Here is a 14,793-nt window from a genome sequence, read left to right on the forward strand (position 1 = left end):
GTCTAAGAAAAAAACCAACGTGTGCCGACTCTGTGGAAATAACTTTGACAGTCCGTTAGAATGGTATACTCCAGCAACCAGTGGTTTCTGCTTCTGGTCGACACAATAACAGTGCTGCACTGGGGGGGGGGGGGGGGGGGGGGAGGAGAGACCGGGGCTGACGGACAGATCGGTGAACCAATCAGGGTGTGCGTAAATCTGAGCTGCGGCCCTCCCATCTAGGCCAGAAATGTCTAGCGTTAGCTCAGGCTATTCTCACTGGTACGGCAAGTCAAGGCAAAAAGTCACTAAAGACCAGGGATGGATTCAAGCACACATAAAGAGATCCTGATTGCAAATGAAGAGACGGGGCTTTGCACGCCACTCTGACTCTGTACATTATGTTTTTTCAATCAAGACTACATTATGCATGATGTACAACATATACACACAGCTAGCTAATAGAATGCCGGCAGCATTCATACCTTGAAATCTCCACTCTTCATGTCCTCAAGGGCGAGACCATCTCCTTCAGCATGGAAGAACTGCAGCAGGGTCTAAGATTACCAACAGAACAAGTACAAGCTGTAAACAAGACCACAAATAAAGCGCCTGATCAGTGATTTTTCTTAAGTAAAAGTACCAAATACGCTGTTAAGTCAAAGTCCAGAATTCAAAATGTACGTGAGTAAAAGTACAAAATGTGCTTAACTGGCTTATGGCCAGCCTAATTAAACAGTGGATTGTGCCTTCTGCCTGCACTATTCATATGTTTAATTTGTCATTTTAATGCCAATAGAAAAATCTGTGATGTACACAGATCTGGCGATATCACTTCCGGTTTAAGGAATCACAACATCCGGGACTAGTTTGGACTGGTGCAGCACTATCAGATGTCCGGAATGCTAAGCGATCATTGTTTATTTTAATAACTAAGTCAAATTAAGCTCTAATCAAGCCCAAAATATCGCATTTTACGCAGCGATGCATGCGCGATCACACACGTGCGTGATCGACCGTGCACGCACGGATTTCGGCCGGTTTTAGGTAGATTACATCGGCCGTTAGCCAAACAAGCTAAAAGTTGCTAAATTTTGTTATATTAAGCTCCCGATTACAGGGGATTAAACGATTACGTCAATACGTCAAATGGCCATGAGGGATTTATTGATATCAATACGCATAATAATACGTCACTGGCCATAAGGGGATTAAAGTAACAAAAGTAGAAAGTACTCATTATGCAGAATGGCCCATATTTCCAGATGTAGAAAATCTATAAAAAATCGTTTGAAAATAGCAGATTTGGAAGTGGATCGGCCGAAATGTATACAGGACTGATGTGGATAATTAATGCATGTTTTGTAATAATAATGAAAATCTGAGATTTAGCGGAGTCGAAGTAAAATTGGAAATTATATATATTCCAGAAGTTTATGGAGTGTCTTCACTTGGTGGTGGTGTTCTTAAAGGAGAATTCCATACTAGAAAGTAGAAGGCTTTTATTTGTAGTTGTTACGTCCCCACCAAAGAGGTCCAGGTGTTATTTTGTGCAAAAGCGTATTATTGGCTATTTCCCCTACCATAAGCCCTCAATGAATTGCATTGAATTGAATGGGGCTATGGGGTGTTGTGCTAATTCGCTTATTTCCAAGCGGCACACTTTACTACTTATTTCGATGGAAATAAGCAAATTAGCACAAAAACCCAACCCCCATTGAGGGCTTATATTAGGGGAAATAGCCAATAATGCACTTTTGCACAAAATAACACCTGGACCTCTTTGGTGGGGACGTAACAACTACAAATAAAGGTAAGAAAGCATGGAATTCTCCTTTAAAGTATCATTTTGATCGTAGCTGAGCACCCGCGGCCAACGAGGCGACCAGAGCTAGCGCCCCTGCTTTATAGGGGAACTGGTATTCTTTGAGACTTCAAAATGTGAATGTACTGTACATACTGTACATGTGCAGGCCTATGAATATTTTATGCAAGTGCCATTTCCAATGTACACGTGTAGGTGTAGAGTGCATTTTAACGAGTGACATCCATATCTCCGTTCATTTCACACGAACCCTCGCATAGGAGTGAGGACGGAGGAGCTACAGGACTAATTAAAAAAGCCTGAGGCACAGTCTTAGTCTTGCTATACACGGAACTCTGCCATGCCTTGTCTTTCTTGCCAGCTAGTTCTATTGGCCTCAGAATTCTCTCACATTGTCATCCAAGAGGGAACTCCCCTCAGTACACAGACAGTGGCGCTGCCTCGTGACTTCATTAATATCTGATCTAGCTGTGGCAGCTGCTCACCACAGCCTGTGGGGCTTTGGACCGGTGGTTCTCTAAAGTCTTTCTTTAAAATAATTTCAAGGACGCCCCCATCTGTGTGCAAATGGTGCCAAATGGGCAGAGAAGGGTCCATTTGGTTCCATTTTGCAGACTCTGAGTTACAGACATGTAAGAGTCCATTTGTTTCCATTTTGCAGACTCTGAGTTACAGACATGTAAGAGTCCATTTGTTCCCATTTTGCAGACTCTGAGTTACAGACATGTAAGAGTCCATTTGTTTCCATTTTGCAGACTCTGAGTTACAGACATGTAAGGGTCCATTTCCATTTTTGCAGACTCTCAGGTACAGACCTGAAGGGTCCATTTGGTTCCTATCTATCGTTAATTTAGCTGTGAGCCCCCTGGCACCCCCTCAAGGACCACTATGTTAGGTGATGGGAGATGGTAACAGTGACCGAGTTATTTTGACCAAAGACGTTTACATAATGGTGTCATAATATATGCAGACATACTGTATCTCGGGCCGTTGTTCTAATGTCCTTTGTTTCTTAGATCCTTTGTTTCTCAGACGCTCTTATCCAGAGCTTCTGCTGAATGCCTAAATTGTGTCTAATTTTCATATCATCATACAGCTGGGCACATCTGAACAAAGCCCAACGCTTGAAAAGCGTGACATTGATGACTGTAGGCTGTGTGACATGCTGACTGTGCGCTGTGTGACATGCTGACTGTGCGCTGTGTGACATGATGACTGTGCGCTGTGTGACATGCTGACTGTGTGCTGTGTGACATGCTGACTGTGCGCTGTGTGACATGCTGACTGTGTGCTGTGTGACATGCTGACTGTGTGCTGTGTGACATGCTGACTGTGTGCTGTGTGACATGCTGACTGTGTGCTGTGTGACATGATGACTGTGCGCTGTGTGACATGCTGACTGTAGGCTGTGTGACATGATGACTGTGCGCTGTGTGACATGCTGACTGTGTGCTGTGTGACATGCTGACTGTGCGCTGTGTGACATGCTGACTGTGCGCTGTGTGACATGCTGACTGTGCGCTGTGTGACATGATGACTGTGTGCTGTGTGACATGCTGACTGTGCGCTGTGTGACATGATGACTGTGTGCTGTGTGACATGCTGACTGTGCGCTGTGTGACATGCTGACTGTGCGCTGTGTGACATGCTGACTGTGCGCTGTGTGACATGATGACTGTGCGCTGTGTGACATGATGACTGTGCGCTGTGTGACATGATGACTGTGCGCTGTGTGACATGACGACTGTGCGCTGTGTGACATGATGACTGTGCGCTGTGTGACATGATGACTGTGCGCTGTGTGACATGACGACTGTGCGCTGTGTGACATGATGACTGTGCGCTGTGTGACATGATGACTGTGCGCTGTGTGACATGCTGACTGTGCGCTGTGCACTGACCTCCACCGTGTACTGGAAGCGGTTGTAGAACTCCACCTGGATGCCTCTGTTCTCAGCCACGGTGTCCAGGATCATCCTCAACAGCAGCTCCCACATGCTCTGGAGAACCCTGCCAGGCACAGAGCAGCACCCATACAGTATACACATGTTATGTTCTGACTGGAGAACCCTGCCAGGCACAGAGCAGCACCCATATACACATGTTATTGTATGTTCCTGACTGGAGAACCCTGCCAGGCACAGAGAACCACCCGTAACAGTATACACATGTTATTGTATGTTCTGACATGGAGAACCCTGCCAGGCACAGAGAACCACCCGTAACAGTATACACATGTTATTGTATGTTCTGACATGGAGAACCCTGCCAGGCACAGAGCACCACCCATATACATATGTTATGCTCTGGACAGGCACAGAGCATGATTTGAGCATGATTTGCAGTAATCCTGGTCTCTAAACTGCCTCCCCCTGGCCAGCTGGGGCGCCTGATGGAGGGGAAAGGAGCTGGTTGGAAGCTGGTTGGTTCCTTCCACGCGCTACTGTACGTCCAACCGGGGAAACTATCCCCCCTGTCAGGTGAAAAGAAGCGGCTTGGACTCCTCATGCAGTGAAGGAAGCATGAGGTCAGTCCGTTGCTCTCCCCAGGTTGTCAGAGGGAGTGTAGTGCCCAGGATTACATTAGACGATTGACACTGGGTGGAAAAAAATGCGATCATGGGATAAAAGTTTTCATCATAAAGATTTTATAGTGAAAATAGCAGATCTATAAGCTCACAGTACATCACATTGTGACAGCGTTGTGAGGTTGTTTGATCAGCTAGTTTCTCTTTCTACATTTTTTTTTTATGGCTTTCGCCTTTATTTTATATTTTTTATGGAGGGACAGACAGTAGGCTGACAGGAAATGGGGAGAGAGATGGGGGGATGACATGCAGTAAAGGCCGTCGGGATCGGGAGTCGAACCCGCGGCACACTGCCAGACTGGGATACCAGCCAAGGTGACTGGACCATTGAGCCATGGCCCAGGCCTAGTTTCACTTTCTTTTTTATAAAAAGTATAAAACACAGCATTTAATTAAAAAGATCAAAAAACACGTTTGATCGTAAAAAAATCAATAATTGCAGCCCTACACACATGCATATACACACTCCCACCTATATAGCCTAATGAATGTTGTTGCAGCAGATATGGCTAATGGTCCGAGGTGGATGTTAGTGCATGAAGTGTGAGGAAGGTCTGGAGGGACCCAAACGTTGCTTCATTAAAAGGATCCCTGGATAATAAGACAAATATATATGCCTTAAAACATTTTGACCTGAGATCAGATTCTAAAAATGTCTTCTACATCCTGACAGTTTTCTGAAAAAAGTTTTCTATAAATCTATGTTTCTATTTTTCAAAAATAGAAAATAGCAGACCTACAAGCTCGTAGCGCGCCACTCGGTGGCGCGCTATGAGCTTGCAGATCTGCTATTTTTCAATAGCTAAAGCATAACATAATGCTAAGACCAAAAGGGGTTCCCGCCCAAAATGGGTTAAAACATTATACTTGCCCTCTAAAACTAAAACATTTAAATAAACGCACCTTAAATATTTCATTTCTTTCATAAATAGAGAATCTTTCACTCAATAGGGACTGCTGCTGTCGCAAGTTGATGATGTCATATGTCCATGTGTGTCCAGCCCTATGGAATTATGGAATGCATTCCATAATTCCATAGGACTAGACCACACATGGGCATATGACATCATCATCTTGCGACAGGAGCACTCCCTATTGAGTGAAAGATTCGCAATTTATGAAAGACTAAAGTAATTTTAGTTATAGAGGGCAGGTATGTTTTAAGGCATATTTGTCTCATTAGCCAGGGATCCTTTTAACCCATTTTGGGCGGGAACCCCATTTGGTGTTAGCATTATGTTATGCTTTAGCTATTGAAAAATAGCAGATCTACAAGCTCATAGCGCGCCACCGAGTGGCGCGCTACGAGCTTGTAGGTCTGCTATTTTTGAAAAAACGACTGAGAAAGAAGACATTTATATAATCTGATCTCAGGTCAAAATGGGTTAAATAAGAAAAATGTACCGATCAAATACAGTGTGTGGGTGTATTCTATTGCTTTGAAGTGTCAAATGGGTATTATTATTATTGCTTGACTGACTTTCATATCTGTAGTATGGACAGTAATAATTACCTTGCCAGGTTCTCCTTCACGAGGGACTCTTTAAGGACAACCAGAGTTTCGTTTAGGTACTTCATAAGAGGCGACACGGCCTGGAACATTGTCATGTTTGTTAGTCCATATTGCATTTGGTATACACAAGACAAGTCGTGAGTATTATGAATTCAGACTGCATGAAGCTGCTAGGCCTTACGTCATCGTCGTTGATGGAGTCTGGGGACAAGCTGATGTGTTGTAGACACCTCCGGAGCTCAGGCTGCATCTGCACGTACGCACGCACGCACACAGACACACACACACACAATGGAGAACATGATTATACTGTAGCTCACTTATACTGTACTGTAAATACGCTAAGAGAGAACCTACGGCTGTGCCGTTTGGTGAAACAAGCAAATATCTTATTTTGTACTTTTTGTGGTACTGTAAAGGCGCTCAAACTTTCTTCTTTCCTGCCTTGATCCCCTCTCTTTTTCCCCTTTCTTAGTTTTTGACACGATGGGAACTATGCACAAGCACGTGTGAGTCCCGATATGTTCAATCATATCCAGGAATAACTGTAGTGCTTGAGTTCAGGATGATAAGACCCCTATACGCTTTGCTTTATAATCCTATCAGGGTTTATTTCTCAAACGGCTCGCCGTCAACTATCCCTGGACAGTTTCTTCAGGAGACAGTATACGCCCCATGCCTATAGCCTCGCGTAGCCATACTGATAGCACTGCGTGGACATTAGTCTGGTCCCGCTCAGTGTTAGGATTATTTCCAAGGGGCGGTTACAAAGAGATTCAAACTGACTCTATTGGTTGGTCCTACACTACTGCGGGTTTGCAAAGTCCTACCCACAATGGAGCGACACCAGACAAAATCTGCTTGGGGCAATTCGCATTGCAAATGCAGATTTAGGCTGGCTATGTGAGGCCTGCAGCAGCAGTGCGGTGAGTGTGGTGGCTCACCTATCGGTGAGCAGTGCGGTGAGTGTGGTGGCTCACCTTGTCGGAGAGCAGTGCGGTGAGTGTGGTGGCTCACCTATCGGTGAGCAGTGCGGTGAGTGTGGTGGCTCACCTTATCGGTGAGCAGTGCGGTTAGTGTGGTGGCTCACCTTATCGGTGAGCAGTGTGGTGGAAGCACCTCATCGGTGAGCAGTGCGGTGAGTGTGGTGTCTCACCTTATCGGTGAGCAGTGTGGTGGAAGCACCTCATCGGTGAGCAGTGCGGTGAGTGTGGTGTCTCACCTTATCGGTGAGCAGTGCGGTGAGTGTGGTGTCTCACCTTATCGGTGAGCAGTGCGGTGAGTGTGGTGTCTCACCTTATCGGTGAGCAGTGCGGTGAGTGTGGTGGCTCACCTATCGGTGAGCAGTGCGGTGAGTGTGGTGGCTCACCTTGTCGGAGAGCAGTGCGGTGAGTGTGGTGGCTCACCTATCGGTGAGCAGTGCGGTGAGTGTGGTGGCTCACCTCATCGGTGAGCAGTGTGGTGAGTGTGGTGTCTCACCTCATCGGTGAGCAGTGCGGTGAGTGTGGTGGCTCACCTCATCGGTGAGCAGTGCGGCGAGTGTAGTGGCTCACCTCATCGGTGAGCAGTGCGGTGAGTGTGGTGGCTCACCTCATCGGTGAGCAGTGCGGCGAGTGTAGTGGCTCACCTCATCGGTGAGCAGTGCGGTGAGTGTGCTGGCTCACCTTATCGGTGAGCACGGCGATGAGGCGCGTGGCCTCCCGCTGCAGGTCCAGGTCCACGTTGTACAGCTGGCCGTGCAGAGCCTTGTAGACCTGCTCCTTCCCCTCCGCCCCGCACGACTCCTCCATGGCCCGCTCCACCAGCGGCCAGTCCAGGTCCCGCGGCAGCTCGCCCAGGAACACGCGCACGTGCTCCATGTCGTTGAGCGCCACGCACAGCTACGGGCGGTCGGTGGGAGGAGGGAGGGTGGGGGGGGGGGGGGGGGGTGGGCAGGCAGGAAGAGCACAGGAGAGAGAGAAAAGGAGAGAAACAGCGGCAGGACGAGGCAGACAGACGAGGGTGAAGAGAAACGAAGAAGGGGAAAGAGGCAGCAGGGCTACAGGAAGCCAAGTGGGGAGTTTGGGGGGGCGTGTGTACTGTATGTAAATATAACGGACACAGAAGGCAGATCTAAAACTATTCTTCACTTGCACAATGTAGGAGGCGGGACTAAGGGGGACTTCCTGTTGGGATATCACCCAAGTGTTTTCTTCCTGTCCATCAGGAGTGCATGTAAGTCAGTCATTTTCTACGGACAATTATAGTATTTTCTCGTCACTTGTAATTTTTTAAATTACGTTTAAAAAAAACTTTTATTCATATGGTTCATTCATTTACCAGGGGAAAGTTGTATGCTCCAGTGCAGCAGCACAGACAGGCACTGGAGCATACAACTTAAAACCCTAAATAAAACATTACGATAAAAACGAAAGGTAAATTAATGAACCATATGAATAAAAGTTTTTTTTCCACTCCTGATGGACAGGAAGATAACACTTGGGTGATATCCCAACAGGAAGTCCCCCTTAGTCCCGCCTCCTACATTGTGCAAGTGAAGAATTGCTCAAACATTGTGTTGTATACTGTACTGTACGTATAATATAATGCTTCATGGTTAATTGACTTGTTGTTCAATCATAATAGATTAAAAAACGGGATGTTTACTCCATAGCAATGTACACCACTGTTTGGTGTACGTTGCTCTCGACCCACTGTTTGGGAAAAACATACTTTTATATTTTTCGTCAAATACAAGACACGACACAACAATACAAGACTCAAGACTCAATCAAATGACAGAAAAGTAAGCACAGTTATGAGCTTGTGTATTCTGTCCATTATGACAGATTTGTGAGACCTGTTGAGACCTCCCAGTTTATCATCAGTATAATGTTTTTGGCAGCAACCATACCTGCCGGAAGGGCCCCTCGTCTCATCAGAGCAACCAAAAATTGCTAAACAGCCAACTGGCTGAATATCCCTTCCCAGGAGAACCAATTAAATATATTTCCCCAGAAATTGGTTATTACTGGACACTGTCGGTATTGATGTGACAGAGAGCCCTTTGTCACACATCTAGAACACACTAACACCTCAGTGGCCGCTCTCCCACTGAGGTGTTAGTGTTGCCGGGGAGAGAACACTGGCTGACATTTACTACCCACGTCACCAGCCCACCTTCCCGTCTTCCCACCAGCCCAGTGAGCCCACCTTCCCACCAGCCCACCTTCCCACCTTCCCACCAGCCCACCTTCCCACCAGCCCACAAGCCCAGTGAGTGCACCTTCCCACCTTCTCACCAGCCCACCTTCCCACCTTCTCACCAGCCCACCTTCCCACCTTCCCACCTTCCCTCCTTCCCACCAGCCCACCTTCCCACCAGCCCACCAGCCCAGTGAGTGCACCTTCCCACCTTCCCACCAGCCCACCTTCCCACCTTCCCTCCTTCCCACCTTCCCTCCTTCCCACCAGCCCACCTTCCCTCCTTCCCTCCTTCCCACCAGCCCAGTGAGTGCACCTTCCCACCTTCCCACCTTCCCTCCTTCCCACCAGCCCACCTTCCCTCCTTCCCTCCTTCCCACCAGCCCAGTGAGTGCACCTTCCCACCTTCTCACCAGCCCAGTGAGTGCACCTTCCCACCTTCTCACCAGCCCAGTGAGTGCATCTTCCCACCTTCTCACCAGCCCAGTGAGTGCACCTTCCCACCTTCTCACCAGCCCACCTTCCCACCTTCTCACCAGCCCAGTGAGTGCACCTTCCCACCTTCTCACCAGCCCAGTGAGTGCACCTTCCCACCTTCTCACCAGCCCACCTTCCCACTTTCCCACCTTCTCACCAGCCCAGTGAGTGCACCTTCCCACCTTCTCACCAGCCCAGTGAGTGCACCTTCCCACCTTCCCACCAGCCCTGTGAGTGCACCTTCCCGCCTTCTCACCAGCCCAGTGAGTCCACCTTCCCACCTTCTCACCAGCCCAGTGAGCCCACCTTCCCACCTTCTCACCAGCCCAGTGAGTCCACCTTCCCACCTTCTCACCAGCCCAGTGAGTGCACCTTCCCACCTTCTCACCAGCCCAGTGAGTGCACCTTCCCACCTTCTCACCAGCCCAGTGAGTGCACCTTCCCACCAGCCCAGTGAGTGCACCTTCCCACCAGCCCAGTGAGTGCACCTTCCCACCTTCTCACCAGCCCAGTGAGTGCACCTTCCCACCTTCCCACCAGCCCAGTGAGTGCACCTTCCCACCTTCCCACCTTCTCACCAGCCCACCTTCCCATCATCCCAGTGCGCCCATCTTCACACCTTCCCACCATCCCTGTGAGCCCAGCTTCCCACCTTCCCACCAGCCCAGTGAGCCCACCTTCCCGCTCCCCACAGGCATTCATTTACCTGCACCGTTTGGCTCTTGTGGTCTCGGCCCAGCTGGTTCCTCTCAATCTTGCGTGTTATCATCTCCGAGTAGCTCACGGCCTCGCTGCAAAAGTTCTGCACCAAAACAACACAATCAATGCGTGTGTGAAAGTTTTTTTTAATTCCTGCTCTAATGTTTGTGAGCCGGGCTTATCGCCCTGGGGAGCTTTTCATTCAACTTGTGTATGTGTGTGTCTGTATAGTGTGTACCTAGTGTAGATACTTCTGTGTCTGTGTTAGTGTTATGCCTGATTTATAGTTGCCAGGTCTCCGCCTTATTCATTAATTACGTCGGGTGTCCGGGACGGAGATTAATCAAAAGACGGAACATTATTTATTCCACAACCGAGCTCCATAACGCTCCACAGGCTGGGAGCGCCTGTTGGGCAACATTCGATGTCATTTCCGGTTGGGACGTCATCGAAAATGGTCCCACTCCATTTTAATCGATGAGATCGAAAATCTTAAAACGTGAATAACTCTTGATCTAATTCTAAATCAATGCTTCCAATTCTAACCAAAGATTGTGTTTTTTGGCGGCCCATCACGGTCCAGTCGCTATAGCCGTGTTAGAAGTAATCATAGCTCCGGTTGCTGTCGATCCTCCAAAGGGTATTTTGGCTACATCTAGCTACATCTAGCTACTTCAAGGTTTGGCGCCATGCCACCTTGAAATGGGTTCGGAAGCTGCAAATCGCTGTGCGCGTTGATTTACTGGTTCCAACTACCTCCTGATTTACTGGTTCCAACTACATCCTGATTTACTGGTTCCAACTACATCCTGATTTACTGGTTCCAACTACCTCCTGATTTACTGGTTCCAACTACCTCCTGATTTACTGGTTCCAACTACATCCTGGTTTACTGGTTCCAACTACATCCTGATTTACTGGTTCCAACTACATCCTGATTTACTGGTTCCAACTACATCCTGATTTACTGGTTCCAACTACATCCTGATTTACTGGTTCCAACTACATCCTGATTTACTGGTTCCAACTTCATCCTGGTTTACTGGTTCCAACTACCTCCTGATTTACTGGTTCCAACTACATCCTGGTTTACTGGTTCCAACTACATCCTGGTTTACTGGTTCCAACTACATCCTGGTTTACTGGTTCCAACTACATCCTGGTTTACTGGTTCCAACTACATCCTGGTTTACTGGTTCCAGCTACATCCTGATTTACTGGTTCCAACTACCTCCTGATTTACTGGTTTACATCCTGATTTACTGGTTCCAACTACATCCTGGTTTACTGGTTCCAACTACATCCTGGTTTACTGGTTCCAGCTACATCCTGATTTACTGGTTCCAACTACATCCTGATTTACTGGTTCCAACTACATCCTGATTTACTGGTTCCAACTACCTCCTGATTTACTGGTTCCAACTACATCCTGGTTTACTGGTTCCAACTACATCCTGGTTTACTGGTTCCAACTACCTCCTGATTTACTGGTTCCAACTACATCCTGATTTACTGGTTCCAACTACATCCTGGTTTACTGGTTCCAACTACATCCTGATTTACTGGTTCCAACTTCATCCTGATTTACTGGTTCCAACTACCTCCTGGTTTACTGGTTTACATCCTGATTTACTGGTTCCAACTACATCCTGGTTTACTGGTTCCAACTACATCCTGGTTTACTGGTTCCAACTACATCCTGGTTTACTGGTTCCAACTACATCCTGGTTTACTGGTTCCAACTACATCCTGGTTTACTGGTTCCAGCTACATCCTGATTTACTGGTTCCAACTACCTCCTGATTTACTGGTTTACATCCTGATTTACTGGTTCCAACTACATCCTGGTTTACTGGTTCCAACTACATCCTGGTTTACTGGTTCCAACTACATCCTGGTTTACTGGTTCCAGCTACATCCTGATTTACTGGTTCCAACTACCTCCTGATTTACTGGTTCCAACTACATCCTGATTTACTGGTTCCAACTACCTCCTGATTTACTGGTTCCAACTACATCCTGATTTACTGGTTCCAACTACATCCTGATTTACTGGTTCCAACTACATCCTGATTTACTGGTTCCAACTACCTCCTGGTTTACTGGTTTACATCCTGATTTACTGGTTCCAACTACATCCTGGTTTACTGGTTCCAACTACATCCTGGTTTACTGGTTCCAACTACATCCTGGTTTACTGGTTCCAGCTACATCCTGATTTACTGGTTCCAACTACATCCTGGTTTACTGGTTCCAACTACATCCTGGTTTATTGGTTCCAACGACATCCTGATTTACTGGTTTACATCCTGATTTACATCCTGATTTACTGGTTCCAACTACATCCTGGTTTACTGGTTCCAACTACATCCTGGTTTACTGGTTCCAACTACATCCTGGTTTACTGGTTCCAACTACATCCTGATTTACTGGTTCCAACTACATCCTGGTTTACTGGTTCCAACTACATCCTGGTTTACTGGTTCCAACTACATCCTGGTTTACTGGTTCCAACTACATCCTGATTTACTGGTTCCAACTACATCCTGGTTTACTGGTTCCAACTACATCCTGGTTTACTGGTTCCAACTACATCCTGGTTTACTGGTTCCAACTACATCCTGATTTACTGGTTCCAACTACATCCTGGTTTACTGGTTCCAACTACATCCTGGTTTACTGGTTCCAACTACATCCTGGTTTACTGGTTCCAACTACATCCTGGTTTACTGGTTCCAACTACATCCTGGTTTACTGGTTCCAACTACATCCGGGCATTCAAGGTGTTAATGTGCACCAAAAATCCGGCTTGTAGATTTTTTGGCTTTCTGGTTAAGGGTAAAAATGTCAAAAACAAAACAAAAGCCTTCCAAAAAATCATCAAAAAAACAAAGTCCTACAACACGTTGATGTCCTTACAAATATAGAAATACAAACCTGTTTGTCTGTGTGTGTGTGTGTGTGTGCCTGCCTGTGTGCCTGCGTGCGTGCGTGAGTGTGCATAACTTTTGTAAAAGTGTTTTGGCAGGGGGGGTACTCACGTCCGTCAAGCGCGTGACAAAGATGAAGGCCCCAGCGGAGTCGGGCCAGGCCAGCTGGGACCAGATCTGACGCACCTGGCTGAAGCACACTGTCACTTCCACCGCTGACGAGCTGTGTTTGGCCTGCTGCACAGGCTCCAGCTGTCTCACACACACACACACACACAAACACACACACACACACACACACACACACACACACACACACACACACACACACACACACACACACACACACACACACACACACACACACACACACACACACACACACAGTGGTACAGGCTACGGCATACTGTAATACTGTACACTGTGACTACAACACAACACACAGTATACATACTCTGGTACAGGCTACAGCATACAGGGACACACTGTACTTGGAAAAGTTGGACAACGCTATGAGGAGAAATTGTGTTTAATTAATGGCGCTGATCCGCACGATCCGCACGACCGGGCAGCGGGCAAGGAGTGGAGCCTTAGCCCATGATCTGCTGCCTCTGATCTGAGCTCGTGTTCAGTGCGTTCCGCTTTGCCTAGTTTAAGATACGTTATGTGCCGTGCATGTCAAGTTTGTCTTTGAATACGGTATGCCTTGCAATGTTGTAGGCCGCCATATCTATCCACTTCATCTTTTTATATTTATAGAGTTTGAAGAGAAATTGATATTTTGACCAGCCTGCCGCTGTCCACCGTGGTGGTGCTGAAACATTTACCAATCGATGCATGTAGGCTAGATGAAGGCAGAAGGGGGATATTTTAATGTCCAGTGCAGGGAGGCCATAGCAGTGAAGGTGTGTGTGTGTGTGTGTGTGGTTTCTGGTTCTCTCATGCATGAAGGTGTGTGTGTGTGTGTGTGGTTTCTGGGTCTCTGATGCACACAGAAAAGGTTAATGGTCTAATTCGTCCCCGCTGAGCACAACTGACCCTCTATTATTAGCCTTCCTGGAGCTGAACCCGCGCGCTAGCCGTCATCATGCTCACCATATAACATCTTTCATTTAGCCTGCGCTGCAACGGGAATACATGCAAAAGGAAGGGGTGTGTGTGTGTGTGTGTGTGTGTGTGTGTGTGTGTGTGTGTGTGTGTGTGTGTGCGTGTGTGTGTGTGTGTGTGTGCGTGCGTGGCCTAAGAATAGCTGGCATGACAAAGAGCAAAGCCAAACAACTTGCCAAATACTGTTCTGTTTGGGCTGTTATAGGCAGTTTGTCTGTGTGGAGGAGGAGGTGCCATGTGTATCCTTAAGTGAACATGAACTGTCAACCCCGTTATATTTGTTTCCTTGTCAAATTAATTGTAATTTGTGGAATCAAATAAAGAACTGAAATGTGTGTGCGTGCGTGCGTGCGTGCGTGCGTGTGCGTGTGTGTGTGTGTGTGTGTGTGTGTGTGTGTGCGTGCGTGCGTGCGTGCGTGCGTGCGTGCGTGCGTGCGTGCGTGCGTGCGTGCGTGCGTGCGTGCGTGTGTGTATGTGTTTGAGAGAGAGAGAG

General features: G+C 47.4%; 1 protein-coding gene across 2 annotated transcripts in view; it reads right to left on the reverse strand.

The window, feature by feature from the left end:
- The window catches only part of baiap3 (BAI1 associated protein 3), a 100,463-nt gene that overhangs the window by 8,161 nt on the left and 77,509 nt on the right, over positions 1-14,793 (reverse strand). The window contains exons 23-29 of one of the 2 annotated variants that reach the window (XM_079520448.1): positions 13,305-13,445; positions 10,271-10,366; positions 7,569-7,784; positions 6,086-6,154; positions 5,905-5,984; positions 3,742-3,814; positions 465-536 (exon numbers count right to left, since the gene is read on the reverse strand). In XM_079520448.1, coding sequence (XP_079376574.1) covers positions 465-536; positions 3,742-3,814; positions 5,905-5,984; positions 6,086-6,154; positions 7,569-7,784; positions 10,271-10,366; positions 13,305-13,445 — 747 coding nt within the window. Of the gene's footprint in view, positions 1-464; positions 537-3,705; positions 3,815-5,904; positions 5,985-6,085; positions 6,155-7,568; positions 7,785-10,270; positions 10,367-13,304; positions 13,446-14,793 lie in introns of both variants that reach the window. The other variant, XM_079520447.1, reaches the window with a different exon arrangement.

This window comes from Electrona antarctica, assembly GCF_951216825.1.
Source record: "Electrona antarctica genome assembly, chromosome: 14".
Lineage (NCBI taxonomy): Eukaryota > Metazoa > Chordata > Actinopteri > Myctophiformes > Myctophidae > Electrona > Electrona antarctica.